Raw genomic sequence first — 15,904 nt, 5'->3', positions numbered from 1 at the left:
ATCACAGGAGGCTTGTGCTTTGGCAGTGAGGAAAGGTCCACACGGAACTCAATCTCCAAAATGTTAAAGGTTTCACAATACAGAAAAGTCAATGACGTACCTGAGAGATACTGCATTAGGTCCATAGATCTCTCTCACTGCTGTCAAATCAGCCTCCAGCTGTGGGTGCTTGTGAAGTTCTCCATCATAGCTAACCTACCGGGAAAAAAAAAATATCCTAGGAGTTCTTATTTATTTAATTACTGGCACCCGACCTAGACTTTCTAAAGTTCCCCCTGAAAAATATGCTGCATAAAGATTCCTTAATGCCATGCTCAGAAAGGACACTGTGTTGATAAGCTGAAGCCCTGAGGTGGTCTATCTCTGCTAAGCAATAAGATTGGCAAAGCAGACACCTTTGTATCGAAATTTTTTGAGGGTCCCACTCCTGTTTGTGGGAAAACAAGCTGCAAAGGACTCATCCCTCTGTCCTGTCTTGTCCTGGAGTTTGTTGTGGGACACTTGTGCATTTTAAAACTGTTAAGTAGAAGAACCAGATCTCCCCAGACATACCATCCCAGTCCAACCACTACAGGACGAAGGTTTGCTCCCCCTTCTTGTTCTCACACTTTCATATATATTAGACACAGAATGGCTTGGAGTCAACAAGAGAAGCATGAAAGTATTCTATATGCCAAGTGTCTCAGCATCTAAATTACATTTTCAGTATACCCACTGGCTGTATTCTATCCACCAGTGCAATGATATCAGATGAAAAAAAAAAAAAAAGAACACTTTTCCATTTTAAGTATTTTACCAGAGAAGGTGTGAAGAAACACGTATTTAGACATAATCCTCATTTTTTTCCAAACTCTACATAAAAAATGGAAACAGTTATGTTAGTGCATACACTGTAAAGCAAAACTTGTGAGCTGGTTTGGCTGGACTGTATGAAGTCAAAATAATTAATATCCTCCTATCTTCTTGTCCTGGTTTCAGCTGGGATAGAGTTCGTTTCCTTCCTAGCAGCGGGCATAGTGCTGTGTTTTGGATTTAGGATGAGAACAATGTTGATAACACGCTGATGGTTTAGTTGTTGCTAAGTAGTGCTTATGCTAAATCAGGGCCCTTTCAGCTTCCCATGCTCTACCAACTGAGAAGGCTGGAGATGCACAAGAAGCTGGGAGGGGGCACAGCCAGGACAGCTGACCCAAACTGGCCAAAGGGATATTCCATACCATATGACATCATGCTCAGTATATAAACCGGGGGAAAGCTGGCTGGGGGCTGCTGCTTGGGCACTGGCTGGGCATCGGTCAGCGGATGGTGAACAATTGTATCATGCATCACTTGCTTTGTATATTCGGGGTTATTAATTTTTTTTATTATTATTATTACATTTCAATTATTATACTGTTCTTAACTCATGAGTTTTCTCACTTTCACCCTTCTGATTCTCTCCCCCATCCCACTGGTGGGGAGAGCAAGTGAGTGGCTGTGAGGTGCTCAATTGCTGGCTAGGGTTAAACCACAACACTTCTCCAAGGACCAAAATACCTCTTTGGGCTTGTAACAATCTATTCACAGTCTCTTACTACTTTCTTGTTAAGCAATATGCTCCAGATTGTGTGAACCTAATTCTACTTCTTTACAACAATTAGAATGACAGTAATTCCACAACAGGTGATGAACTCCCTAGATTTGGACAGATTCAGAAATGACAGCAGGATTTGGCTTGTGCCTTTGACAAATTCAGAGAGCAAAGCACAAGAATGTAATTTATCCCTTTAAACATATACACATAATCCTTATACAGGAATTCCTGCAGAGAATTCTTGCTATTGCAGAACCATATCTAACTGCAGTACTGTTTCTTCCGTTTGTACATCCAAATCTGTAGGAGACCAGTGCTGTGACACTTTCAGCTCTGATACCTGGAGATGTACTTTTCAATCTAATTAAATAAATTTCAATAGAATTAAAATACTAATCAGCTGATCACTTTTTACGTGTGAAAACTGGCAAAGAATAATTTGATTTGACTCAGAATTCTTCAAATATAAGGTACAGAACTCATCAGCATAGCATGGGCATGTTTTTATCAGAGATATCAGCAATATTCATGACCAGAAGGGTATAAGCCAAAGTATCCCTCACTTGTTTGGGCAGGCATGTCAGAACAACTTTCCAAGTAGAAGAGCATGGGAAGAAAACCTTTATTATATTTTTTTTTCACTTTAGGTAGGAGAAAACCAATCCTTTTTACATGCTCATTACTCAAAGATCAGTTCTTTAAAGATGCATAAATAATTGCTGTCCTGCTCCCAAAGAAAGCACAGCAATCATTTCACAAATCGTAGCTGTGGTGCACCTGCCACCTTTGTTGGTCCTAAACCGCATTTTTTTAATCAGTCTTATGTATCAATACTAAAACCCAAAAGGAACACTATGCAGAACACTGAACTGCTCACTATAATGTTTTCTCCAACCTATTTTCTGATGGTAAGAGGCTATGAACTCAAAAAGGAAACAAAGCAGTGTTCTGGCACATTATAAGACGACAGTATGGTATTTTCCACCCCTGAATTAGTGCCACACACATGCTGATATACGCAGAGGAGACTGCCAGAGTTTTGTGTATCTGCATTTGCAAGTATGTCCTGTAACTGAAGTGCATGAGAGAGGGAGAGCGAGCGCCAAAGGCAGTAGTATTACTGTTTCAATCTCCTGATCTCATTTGCAAATGTAGAAGAAAGAGATTCAAAGCAAGACATAACAAAGAGTCTTAGAGAAAGTGAATAAAAAACCTAAAAAATCTGATAACTTTGCTGTGTCTGAAGGGTCTGTGTTTAGAAAGTCTCAAGTTTTTAATCTGAGACCTGATTCAGATTATTTTGTCCCACATAATGACAAAAGGTTGCATTTTTAAAGGAGATTAAGTGATTTACAAACCTAAATCCCATTGAAAATCAATAGGACTTAGGCTATTAAATCACTTAGCTACTTTCAAGTCTTTATCCATTAAATCCTTAGGGAGGATTACAAGCAGGTGCCTAGGAAGCAGATACAAACATTTAATTTATGACCAAAAGGTCGTATCTTGTTTTCACTGCCCATCAAATGCCACTTCCCATTTTCCATGGTCCTTGCTTCATCATCAGCTGCTCTCTTGTCTTTCCAGCTGTAACCACTTAGAAATGTTAAGAATTACCCCGACCTCCACCTTTCACACAATTACACTGGTGTCTGTTCCCTCTAGTTGCTAAAGTCAATATTTTTGTCCCCTTTCTCTGTGGGCACAGCATACACTTGTCTCAAATGAAGCAGCTTGCCTTGCTTGTTTCCCACATATACCGTCAACTATTTTGTCTTCCAAATATACTTGGTGGTCACTTAATAACTCTTACAATCACTTTATTTGAAAAAGGACTGTTCTTTTTATCTCTCAAGACACATTGCTCATTATCGATTTCCTATTCATTTTCTGTGTCCTCAATATTTTCTTTAATTCTACAGGTCTTCCTTAGAATTTTGTCTTTTTGACCGTAAAATTTTAAATTCAAAATTTCCTTTTTTCTCTCTTGTTAAATATACTTGCTATGATGTCTTTTTTTGTTTGCTTGTTCTCCTTATTTTGCTTTTTAAACATTCTGTACTCAAGACATTCACAATCATCTGATATTTTATTTTTATTGCTGATCTAATTGTATTTTTTTGCCAGTTATAATTCCTTCAGTTAAATGTATTACCTTAAAAAAATGACACTGCAATATAATGTAGTTTCCACTTCAAATAGAAGGCAACTAAATTCTGACCAGTATTGCCTATCTTTTACACCTTGCAAAATGATGTACTGCTCTTTGTGTTCATATCTCATAGGCAGCGTTAATATTTATTCATTCATTTGGGCACTGGCAGGCATCCTTTACAAAAGTATTAGCGCTTGTTCAAGAAATGAGTACTCCCAGCTGTTTGCTGCCTTTTCCTTCACTGTGAGGTTATTGCCCTTTCTGCAGAGCTGAAAAATGGAGCCAGTACACACAACTCATCACAACAGGGCAAAATCAGGAGATTTTTCCTCTCAGGCAGATTAAAATAAGACATCGGTTTTTGCCCTGAAGTATGTGTACATAGTCATCGCCAGCGATCCATGGGGCTGTAGCAGTGGGCAGCTGAAGGGAGGCAATTCCTGCAGTCATTTCTAAAGTCAACATGAGCCAATACCCCATGTCAGTCATTTCTGACACTGAAAATACATTCTTTCAGTCCCAGTTTCAATATCACTTGTAATAGCTTCTCAGGGGCGTGGTTTTTTTTTTTTTTTTTTTTAGAGTAAAGCACCGCAACATGTATGTTGTGTTCAAAGCCCACCCCACTGTTGGCTCTACAAGGGAAGAGGCTCAGCGCTGACCGTCTCACCAGCACCCCACGCGCTCTGCACCGACCCAGCCGGCTGGCACGGCTGGCACGCTCCTGCAGCCTCGGCTCTGTGCACCCAGGGCACGGACGCCTTCAGCCTCAAGGCTCAGGCAGCGACAACTTTCATAAACAGCAACAGTAATTCGTTAAAATGTTCCTCAAAATAAGCAGTTCCAATAACATAAGTGAGCAATGATTCCTTTGGGGCAATAGTTAGACTAAAAAGATAAGAAAAATCTGAATAAAGAGACTAGCAGCATGATGCACTCTATTGACATTGCAAAAGGAAAACAGATGAAGAGATTTTATTTCCCAATACCTAAAAGAATGTAATAATAACTAATTCTGCTGAGGGAACAAGAAGGAAAGACACAGAGCAGTACATTCATCTAAAAATATGCAGCATTTTTCAAGGTGAATGTAACTGTAGAGCTCAGAAAAAGAATGGACTATTGCCTCGATCAAAATTGTTTTGTAATAACCATTTTTACCATTAAATTGCAGTGCTCTTGCCTTTACAAAATGGCAATCCTCCAGAAGGAAACATTTGGATCCAGCTTGACTTCCCATTTGTATCAATAATGGGATAAGCTTTAAAGAGTGAGTATCTATTTCCTGGAAGTAAGCAACCGGCTTCTATTTTCAAACATTCTGGAGAGTACTTGCTTTTTCTATTCTTACAGCTTTGCAAATATAAACAAACTATCTTATTTTAAATTTGACATAATTACACAGTATAACGTATTCAATATTTCTGCTACAAAATACTATGTATATATATACACACATGGCATTCTACTTGATGTTGCATAAACATAAGAAATTAATTATTATCATAAACTTATAATGAAATGAACAACAGAAGCTTTCAAATATTAGTTTCTTGAAACTTGTGCAAAAATTTCCTCCATTACCTGTCCTCCATAATAAAACTCCTCAGAATCATTATCTCCTTCAGAGTCTTCTTCAACTGTGCTGTTGTGCCATGACTCCTTAATGGAAAAGGAAAGTTAACAATGATACAAGTGATATGCTTCTCTTGCATTTATAGTTCTAATTATAACTACAGGAATTATGTTTTTACAAAAAAGCTCACAGCACCCTTTATTAAGAGAACTTTTAGCATCATTTTTCCAGAAGAGTACTAATGGCCTGTTTTAAGAATAGTGAAATACAAGATAAAACAAGCACCTACTAACTGGGTACATAAAACCACCCTGAATATATGTTCAAGAAATAATACTTTGTCTGCCTACAGACACAGTATGGTATTTTAAGGAACCAGGGAATTCAGTACACTATGTGAGGATACTTCTCTCTGTGTTTTTGCTAAACAAAGCATAATTTACCCACCAAGACAGGCTCTGGACTTAATTCATTTGGTGTTTCAGTGACCTAATACAATTTTAATTTACTTTATTCTGGTAAACCAATTCTAATAGTTCAAGGAAATAATTCAAGTCCAAGCATGGGATATCTTAAGCTCCTTTCTGTGAAAAACTGACACATTGCTGCTTAATTATTATTTTTACCAGAAGTACCAGCCTGTTGCCAGAAAAGTTCAAACTTAATTTTCTGACTAGCTCTGTTCTGAGACTTTGAAAATTAAGGATTAGAAAGTAATATGCTTACCCAAGTAAACCTGCTCTAAATAGGCTGCTCTGTGAATAATTGCACTCAAGTAAATAGAACTGATCCTGGTACAGACTGCAGCTCAGCATGAGCTGAAGTGTTATATTCTGCTTCCCACCAACAGAACCTTTATTTATAATTATGTAATTGCTTAAAGATAATAATTCTTGTTTCCCACAATCCATGTGTTATTTCCAGGCCCTATGCTGACAAGGATCCCCTAAAAAACACCTGTTAAAATCATAATTCTTCACTTCAGCCTGAACATGATGTACCTACTGCTTATTTTGTATTTATGTCCTGCACAGAACTGCCATAATGGAAGAGAAATCAGATGTATGAATCAAAGAATAGAAGTTACCCCTAAATCTCATATATTCATAAATGTAAAATATACCCTTATCACCAGTTTCTATGGTGAGACACTCTAATCCCATTTCCCTACCTTTGCCTCTAAAATCCTGCTCTATTCACTGTATATATACATCGAACAAAAACTGTATTTCAGCCAATTTCATAGCAATTTTCTATGACAAGGCATAAAAATAGTTTCTGCTTCTACTTCACTGAAAAGAAACAACGTGACTTTAATATTCTTCATTTTATAATAACCTTAGCTCAAGGGGAAGTCTGTGTTAAAACAGAACGCAACAAAAATTCAACAAAAACCAAAGTCAAATGAAACTCTCATGTTAGAATAGTGATAAACCCATCCTATCCTAACCAAACCTCTGTCTAGCCAATAGAAATGGTCAGTGTTAGAACCTTTTTTTTAAAGAGGGGTTTTTTTTCAGTACTTTCATATTTAACCTCGTTCAAATAGAAACAAAACAAAAGCTCAAACTCTGTCCCACAGAAGTTATGTCTCAAGCTTTTAGTCAAATGGGTAAATTCTTCCTGCACCCAAATTTTTCTGTTTACCAAGCACTGAATACAATGATGAGGCAATAGAAGCGAAGTATTTCCAGTGCAGCTTTTTACATCAAATCAGGTTTCATCTACTAAAAAACCCAACCATACTCATTAGCATATCTGGGCATGCTTATGTCCCCTTTCCAGGATCAAAACCAGATCAGAGCCTAAAAAGCAGTCATCACAAAACTCAGCAACCAGCCTTACCAAAGGAAGTCTTTAAGTCAAGCACCTGAATTCTTGATACAGTGCTCAATTCCTTGCTTGGGGAAGGAGCCTATGTGGTACTTTGAGCCCATAACACTGTCAAGCCCTGTAGACTTGATGTTAGTGCCACTTGTTTCTTGAGTTAATGTCTCAGTGAGGTCAGGGACCCATGCTAGAAGTGCAGCACAAATACAACCGTGACTGGAAGGCTTTAATACTCCAGACACTACTTATGGTGAATAGAGTCATGCAGAGGTCTAGAGCCTCCAGTGGAGCTGCTGCAGGCCACAGAAAGAATCAGTGAGCTAGTAAATGGGATGTGGTCCTATATGCAAGAGCAGGTTAAAAGGAGAGCTGTATTTTTAGGGCAGACAGGATCTATACCACTGTTAAACAAAAAATGAAATAAATGTCAAAATCGTATTTCCTAGGATGGAAGCATCCCTATCCCAACTAAGTGATTCACTGGTTAATCCACATATGAAACCCAGAGAACTACGCTCATCTTCTAAAACATGTAAATGTGTACAGTTTGCGTAAGCACACATTTGATACGAAATCTATGGTAAACATTTCATATTTTATTATTTTCTGTTGTTTCTTAAAATAACTTCTATTAAAATATGCATACAAGAAATACATACCTCTCCATTCTCCCTCTGTAATTTTGATTTTATGGATAAGCAATAGTTGACATCACTGGTTTTTCTTAATTCTTAAAAGAAAAGGGAAAATAGGGAACATCTGTGAAAAATGTGAAATAATTTTGCATATGCTGACTTGAAATACTTAGTTGCAGTAGCAGAGCAAATAAGGAACAAAAAGTTACAGATATGACAAGCATCAAAGAGTTTACAATACAACAGTCCAAAATTAAGAAGCCCCTATGTCTCAGAAGGCTCATATTTTTAACTGTGAAATGAAACTCAGCTGGTCCATCTAGATTTGTGTTTCCCAAACTGTGATTTACAATTCAGTGTCATTCATCATTTTGTATATTTTATAGAAGAATGAAAAATCAAAACCCCTCAAGAAAATTAAATCAGATCATCTTCTATACAAAACATAGTTTTTTAATCTATTTTAAATGACAGGCATTATTTCTTTTTAAATTACAGAAATATTTGCAAGTAAAATTTAAACTTAAACTTCTGACTATAATGGCCAGTTTTTGTTTGGGTGCCACTGCACCGACTTGAGTAAAATTATTCTTGATTTACATCAGTATAAATGAGATCAGAGACTGAAGATCATATTGGTTTTCCAGTGGAATTCAAAGCAATTCTATGTTACGCAAAAAAAGCCCTAAAGCATTGTAATAATAATAAAAAGACTGCAAAGTCAAGTGTTCCTATCTGAAGAACTGCCAGAATTAAGACTGCTCTATGCAGTTTCTCCTGCAGCCTGAAATCATCAGGGAATTTGGCTGCTAAAATCTAAAATGTCTCTATGGAGTATGCACAAACCTTGATTATATATTGTATAAATGTGCCTATATGTCTGAAAAGCATACCATTTCATGTATCAAATACTTTTGGAAGTATGGAAATAATTTCAAATGAGAGATTCTCAAAATCAGTGGGAAAAGTATTTTTTTTTCTATAGTCTAATTTAGTGAAACAGCTGAATCATTTTGTTTGAAATTTCCTGAAATAATTCACCAGAGGCAATGATAGTTATAGACTGTTTCATCCTCAATGGTGAAGATTTAGTGAAGTTTTAAGCAAGTGAGCATGAAAACTTATAATTGGGAAGTATTAAGCACCTCTAACTGTATTCAAGGAGAATTGCTTTAGCACAGACTGCAAGACATTAAAAGAATAGAATACATTCTGCCTACACAATCATGGTGATCCCCAAAAGAAATATTTTAATTTCTTGTGTTCTGAAATGTAGGATAGTTTACTACAGCAAGACTGTGAGAAAATAGCAAACTGTATAGCTGTGCACATTAATATATCCCCCCCTTAAGTGCAGGCCCCATCTTGTCTTTCCTTACAAAATATGAACTTGATAAAACACTTGGGACATAAGATTACCTGTAGCAATTTGGTGGAAAATTACTGGAATTGGCTCTGTTGTAACTAACACATCTTCATCGTTATCAGAACTGGAAACATAAGTGTTATCTACAAAAGAAAAACACCTCGCATGGTGAAGTCCAGCTGTGCTCTGCCGGCCCCTTCCCACGTTGCCTGTCCCACCCTTGTACCATAAGGAACCACTCCCCAGATGGCTAGCGAAGCTGAGCACTATCATCCTCCTGGTGTGGTTTTTTTCTCTTGAGATTGCTAACAAAAAGAAAAATACCAAAAGGATGGAAGATTTGGACCCAAATTTTATACAAGCAAACCCCTACAGCCTGACGTCATGGCTTTTGTAAATCACACCACGCAGTGCTCTGAACCGTCCCACAAAGCTTATGGGGGTTTGAGCCAACCTTCTCCAAAATGAAGACTTGTTCTACACTTTTTGCTATGCCTGACACTAAAACTCAAGCTAGATCTGCTGTGCAGAGTGAAGGCTGCATTCAGAGCTGGGCGTTAACAGCCCATTATGCAAAATACCTGTGCCTCATCTTGCCTAGTCACATAAAGGTTGTTTGAAGTATCTTCTAATCAGTGGATAACCTTTCTTGTGCCTGATTAAGAAAAACAAAAAATTTCCTCCCACTTAACAAAAATGTTAGGTATGGATATGAATATGGAAAGTGTATCCCAAGTTTTCTTACAAAATGTAGGGATTAGGCTGAGGGGGGTGTGTTGGTTTTTTTGGTTTGGTTTCTTTTTTTGCTTTCCAATCAACGGTTTAGTAACAACAAACAAGGAGCAGCAAGTTTTTATGTAGTATCTGCAGAAGCTAATTTTGCATGAATTGCCGAACTGCCTACGAAAGTAATAATACTTGGTTTTCTACTGATCTGGGCTGAATTGAAACTTATGCTCTAGAGCAGAAAGGCTGACAATTAAGATAATCACAGATAAAGAGACAAATAAGAGAATTGAAACAAGGACTTGATCTATTGTAATTCCGAACACTCCAGTCCCACATCAGCAAAGTGCATAAACTCACATGTAATTTTAAGCATACTGCTGCCATCTCAGAACCTTTGACCACAGCGCTTCCAGGGAGATGTTAAAGACGTTAACATTAATTGATCAGTAAATTCAGTAATATTATTGTTCGTATTACAGAGGTTCTTAGCAGCCTGTTACCAAGACGAAGCCCCGGCGCTGCTGCCCCGTTCTCACACAGATGTGCCACGCTGCCGTTGCAAACTGGCAGCTGCGCTGCCGCACACAGACAGGCGCGTGGGGCTTTCCCAGACCCGCTGCCTGTGAAGCAGCCTTTATGCCACATTCACACGCATCTACCAAGTCTGACACTATCCCACACCTTCGCCTACTTCCACTCCTGCGCTGTCCCATGAGGTAATTAGAGTGATCTGCGCTCCGCTCAACATGCATACACGGCGTACAGGCAATTGCTGCAGGAGGCTGACACCACTTTCCCTGAGCTCTGCACTCCAGCGGGCACAGCAACCTGCTCCATCTGCTCAGTCTGTGTCTGCTCAGCTACGCGCTTGGCACAGAGAGATGTTTTAGAGCCACAGCTTCATGCGAATAAAATGGGATTCCTCCAGCTCTCTGCCAGCATTCACTCCTCCTCCTGCTTTTGCCTGTTGGCAGGACAGGCTATGAACTATGCCTCCGGAACAGCTGCACCTCACTCTCTCCACGAACCTCTGCCTTGCCTCTATTGCCATGTTCCATCTTGCTGTCATCATTTCAGTGTCAGCCTCACTACGCTGGATGGCTCTCCGTATATACAACACAGGCCCACTCCTCTCCCAGGTTTGGCAGGGTAACTTACTGCTATAGAGTTTAATGAGCTGGAATAACAGAGGCCACCATTGGCTTTTATATACTTAACACCATATATATGGATGGGAGAAAGGAAATCCATGTGCTAGAACGTATTGCTGTATGAAAAAGTAGGAAAAACAACAAGATGTGCTGTACAGAATAGGCAATTACCAAGATATACATATAAGGAAAAAAAGACTGCTCAATTACAAGTTTTATAGATTTTAATTATATTTTTATGCCCATTGTCTTTCTTTCTTGGCAGCTGGGTAATATGATTTTCACTGCCAAGTTTCTGTTTTCCTTTTCTATTTGGCAGCCATTAGGGTTTTTTTCTTTCCTTCCATCAGTCTAATGAAACTTGAAATTAAGATACTGGTTTTGGTTTGCTTTCTTCAACATCCAGTTTCTAACGCACTACACCCAGGAACACCTCTCCTCTTAAGCGGAGGACCTAATGCCTGGACCTAGTGGAGGGATGCAGCAAACCACTTGCTGCAGAACTGGTTCTCTCCATCTCTGCTGCAGTCTAACAAGGTCTAAGAAAAGGATGTGTCTGTTAACACATGTGTAACCCACAAATCACTGGGATAAAACAGACTACAGCAGTTCTACAAGTTTATGGCAGACAACATGTATTACTCCGAACATATATTCATTAGCAAAAGGCTTGCTGCTGTAATGGTTCTCACAGGAGTCATGATCCACTCATATTAATGGGACTTTAGTCTACTCATTGATGTTATATTCCATAACTGCTTCTTAGGAGCATTATTTTTCCCCAGTTGGGTCCATTTTATCACAAAATAGTTACAGAGATATTTTGCTGGAACTGTTATTACCTGCCTCTAAAATTTTCAGTGATATTTTCACAATTTCAGCGATGTATATAACTTTGAGACATTAGTGTCTCAACACTATTCCTATTAAGTTCTTCAGTGTGCCTTTCTTTGTGAGCATATTTTTAGCTTTCGCTCATAATTATGAAACTTTCAAACACCTTCCATTATTTAAAGTTGTCATGTCATACTACGGTTCCCATAGGTATGATTTAATGCTCAGCTGTTTGTAATCTTTTGATGCTTTATGAAGCAATTCAGTGATAGCTACACACTGTTATCAGTGCCAAAGCAGTGACGCTGCATACATAACAGCAATGCAGGGAGCTAGACTGTATGAAGTACCCAAAGCTTGTCTTATAGTATCTAAAATTTACTTGTGCTGGTATCACTTTTGGCTGCATGACCATCATTTGTGTAGTAACTTAATCTCTTCTATTTTCATATATTTATTGCAAGCATTAGCAATTTATCTGATTATCAACTCTGACAGCCTTCTCTTGGATTTCCAAATTTGATCCACTGTGTATTACACACTCTTGATCTCCAGAGGATACAACTTTGGTATATCTATGCACTAATGGACTTAAGCCTTGATCTGTAAAGATTTATCCTGTGAGAAATTTACATTGATGAGCACGTGTTGCTCTGAACTCTATCAACTAGCAGCAATACTTGAAGATCATCTTCCAGCTGAGGAGGACATCAGCACACAGCTTCCCAGACTTGACACAATCACACCCTGACATGTCCCTGAAACATCCTTTAAAACACATGCCAGAGAAGAGAGACACAGTCAGCAGTATGTTAAGTTAGAGATTTAGGACAAAGAGAGGAGACAAAGAATCTGGCTCACCAAGTCAATACAAGTATTTTTAGGATCAAAGCTGTAAAATGGCAAAGAGTCATTATCATTCCTAACATGCTAAACCCCTCTTCATCACACAGCAAACACAGATCTTGCAAAAGCTTGAGATATGAATGAAATCAGCTCTTCCAAAGCCTTGATCAGTAAACACATGCAGCTGGTTTGCGCCCTCCTCATCAAGTTAGCTCCAGTATAAAATGTTCAAATTCTATCTGGCTTTAAAATATAGGGGGTGATGGCAAAGAGAGAGTATTCTCTACGTTTTAGAGCCACCAAAGTCACTCAGGCTTGTAGGCCATCAGGGCATGCTCCAAATAGCATCCGTGAGGGAAGTTTGAGGTCTGTCAGACAGAATATTGCCAGGAGATGAGATCTCATGTGCTGTGGGATTAACTGCTGGTTCAGTGCTCCAGCTTGCCATTTAGTTAGGGGTTCCCAGAGGTCAAGTTTTGTGCCTTCATCATATGTTAGTCCCTGAAATGAATAAATCCATTACTGAAGTTTAATAAAACAAACTGTTAGTAACATATGATGCAGATTTTTTTCAACTATTTGTCCCTTCGTTCACTGTCAGGTCAATGTTGTAACCAGTAAATCAATTTATCGCTGCTATGACTGTGTATTTTATAAATCTCAGTTTCTCCCCTTACTACATTTTGAATAGATTATTATTAGTAGCAGTTTTCCCTCCAGTTTTTACTGGTAAAAAAACCATCTCTCATAAAGATTGTTAGCATTCTTTCACATAATCCATTGTACTTAGCATCACTGCTTATGCTGATTTCTCTCTGTACCTGCTTCAAACATACTGGTGTTTTGAACAGACATAGTCTACTGCTTATCAGTGAAGAAGATCAAAGCCTCACTACCTTACAGATTCTAAAAGAAACAAGAAATATTTCTTTTAGAAATATTACAGAGATGATATGGATGAAGATCAGAAGAGGCCAGAGGGTTTCATATCATTCATGGTACTTACACTATTACATGCTCCCAGGTGCAAAACACACAACATGGTGCAATCCAACAGTACTACCATGCACCTTTACTTGCACAGTGCCTGTCTGCTCTCATCCCCGCTTCCCTCTCCTGCTTCTGCTAACCTTTGTGCCACCTGAAGTATCTGTGTAGTCTCTTTGTGAAGGAAATCAGGGAAATAAGCTAGCTGAAAACTAGTGTTTGCTCTTGCCTGGTTGCCTTTCATATGAATAATTCCCCTTGTCTAGATTGGCCGCATGGTTGCGCAAATGCTTTTGCCAACCCAGCTCAGAGTATGAAAGGGAGGCAGGACTGAGCAGCTGGGAACAGCTTTGCAAGCTTACATTACCAAAGACATACCCATACACAAACCCTTGGCTCCAGCTGACCCTGAGAAGCATCAATGCACAGTCCACAGGCTTAACTTGAAGAACGTGAGTAGTCTCATTAAGGTCTAACGCAGAAGTGCTTTGCTGGCCCCGCGCCAGACTGCTCAGCCTCTTGAAAGATCAAGCTTTATCTACCACGCCAAAGAGGAGCTGAGCACGTTCTCACTCCTATCACTGTTGGCTCCAGACACAGAAAGCATCACAAGCTCTGGTCTTTGTGAAGTTGTGAACCAGGTTTTCTCACCCTGACCCAGCTGATAAATGTCGCCTGAAAAGGAGAAATGACTGTGAAAATAATCTAACTAATGGAAAATGATTAGCACAGGATGCACCTGGAAGACATCAATACCCTTTCAGATATTCTCATCTGAATATAGCAAATTGTGGTAACATGCATACATGCGTCATGGACAAGAATGTTGCACTGTACCTGGGTAATCCTCAGAGACATGCACTGAATAGGATACACTGCAAAAAGAAAAAAAAGAGAAATAACAGAATTAGTAACAACAATATTAACTGCTGGCATAACATTTTTTTCCTGCTCCTGTATTATTTTATGTTTATTTATAGGTTCCTGACAGTTTCCAGGACAGAAGGTAACAACTATTTTGATGGCTTTTGAAGTGCTCAGCAAAAAAAAAAAAAAAAAGCGTCATGCCCATTTTGAAAGCTTACTTTGCTAAATTGGCATATCCCAATTTCAACCTTCTTAAAAAGAATATCAAGACTGTATTATATTCACTTTAGAGAAACATTGCACAATATCTGTACTTATGTTTAAAAAAAAAAGTTGCTCTTTGAACACCAGAACTAGAAAAACCCAGTTTTCCATGCATCTGGTTTCTGGGGTTGACTCAAGACTCAGTAGGAAGCCTTTCTCACTGGCTGGGGCACTTCTGTACATTCCTGTTAGTCTCAGCAAAGGCTCTGGATGGCTCGGGCTCCTTCCTCTCATCAAAACCCCATGTTTTTAACAGCTGTGGCAATTTTATTTGATACCTGTACCTCTTTGTCAAGCTGAGCTTAAATCAAATTTTAAAGAGCCACGGTAACACTAAAGGGTAGCTTCACTGCATGGATTACCTGAATCTGTTTCATCAGAAAACAGTCATACAAACACACCACCCTGGTCCTCCATCTCAGCCCACATGTGCTTTCCCTGCCACTCAGTGTGATTTTCACTAAATTCACTGCTGAGAGCAGGACAAATGGGCATGATGGTCTGCTCAGTTATCTAACTACCCACGAAGTCCTTCCGATTTTTTTTAAGGTTAATGTGTGTCTTCATTTTGCATTAAAAACATTAAACTCTGTAGCACGCTGAAAGCTTTCTGTTGTATAATTCATGCTCCTTCCACTTCTAAATCCTATAAACTGTATGTTTCAACTTACACATTTAAATAATACATGGCGTGTGTTCATGTCTGTAGTGAGTTAAGACAGGCAAAGGCAGGATGGCACCATCCTCTTAATAAATTTTGATATGTATTGTACTTTGCTGAAAATTGATTCAGTGGATCATTCTAAATGACATGAACACAACTTCCATGTAGACTACAAAATAAAACCAAGTATGATTTTTTTCTTTTTCTCTCTCAAGGACTTCCATTAAATGAGTTCCACTTTCACAATCCAATGACTGTAGGAGGCAATCAATACAAGAAAGTACGTCCCTCACACTTTCTTCCATAAGTCAATCTATTTCCACACAGCTCCTGGTTTTGTACATCATCTATTCTAGAGTAATTCATTTTATGTATTGTTTGACTAAGAGGCAAAGATGCCTGTTTCTTCAACAGCTGCAAATGTTCA

The 15,904-nt window shown here is 38.7% G+C and overlaps 1 protein-coding gene across 2 annotated transcripts in view; it reads right to left on the bottom strand.

Annotated features, from left to right (window-relative positions):
- Positions 1 to 15,904, bottom strand: part of PARP8 (poly(ADP-ribose) polymerase family member 8) — a 118,360-nt gene that overhangs the window by 49,921 nt on the left and 52,535 nt on the right. For both annotated transcript variants that reach the window (XM_075727251.1, XM_075727252.1), the window contains exons 3-7: positions 14,520 to 14,557; positions 9,189 to 9,278; positions 7,794 to 7,864; positions 5,313 to 5,390; positions 101 to 195 (exon numbers count right to left, since the gene is read on the bottom strand). In XM_075727251.1, coding sequence (XP_075583366.1) covers positions 101 to 195; positions 5,313 to 5,390; positions 7,794 to 7,864; positions 9,189 to 9,278; positions 14,520 to 14,557 — 372 coding nt within the window. The remainder of the gene's footprint in view (positions 1 to 100; positions 196 to 5,312; positions 5,391 to 7,793; positions 7,865 to 9,188; positions 9,279 to 14,519; positions 14,558 to 15,904) is intronic.

This window comes from Pelecanus crispus, chromosome Z (genome assembly GCF_030463565.1).
Source record: "Pelecanus crispus isolate bPelCri1 chromosome Z, bPelCri1.pri, whole genome shotgun sequence".
Classification (NCBI taxonomy): domain Eukaryota; kingdom Metazoa; phylum Chordata; class Aves; order Pelecaniformes; family Pelecanidae; genus Pelecanus; species Pelecanus crispus.
This window is presented reverse-complemented; position numbering and strand designations above follow the sequence as displayed.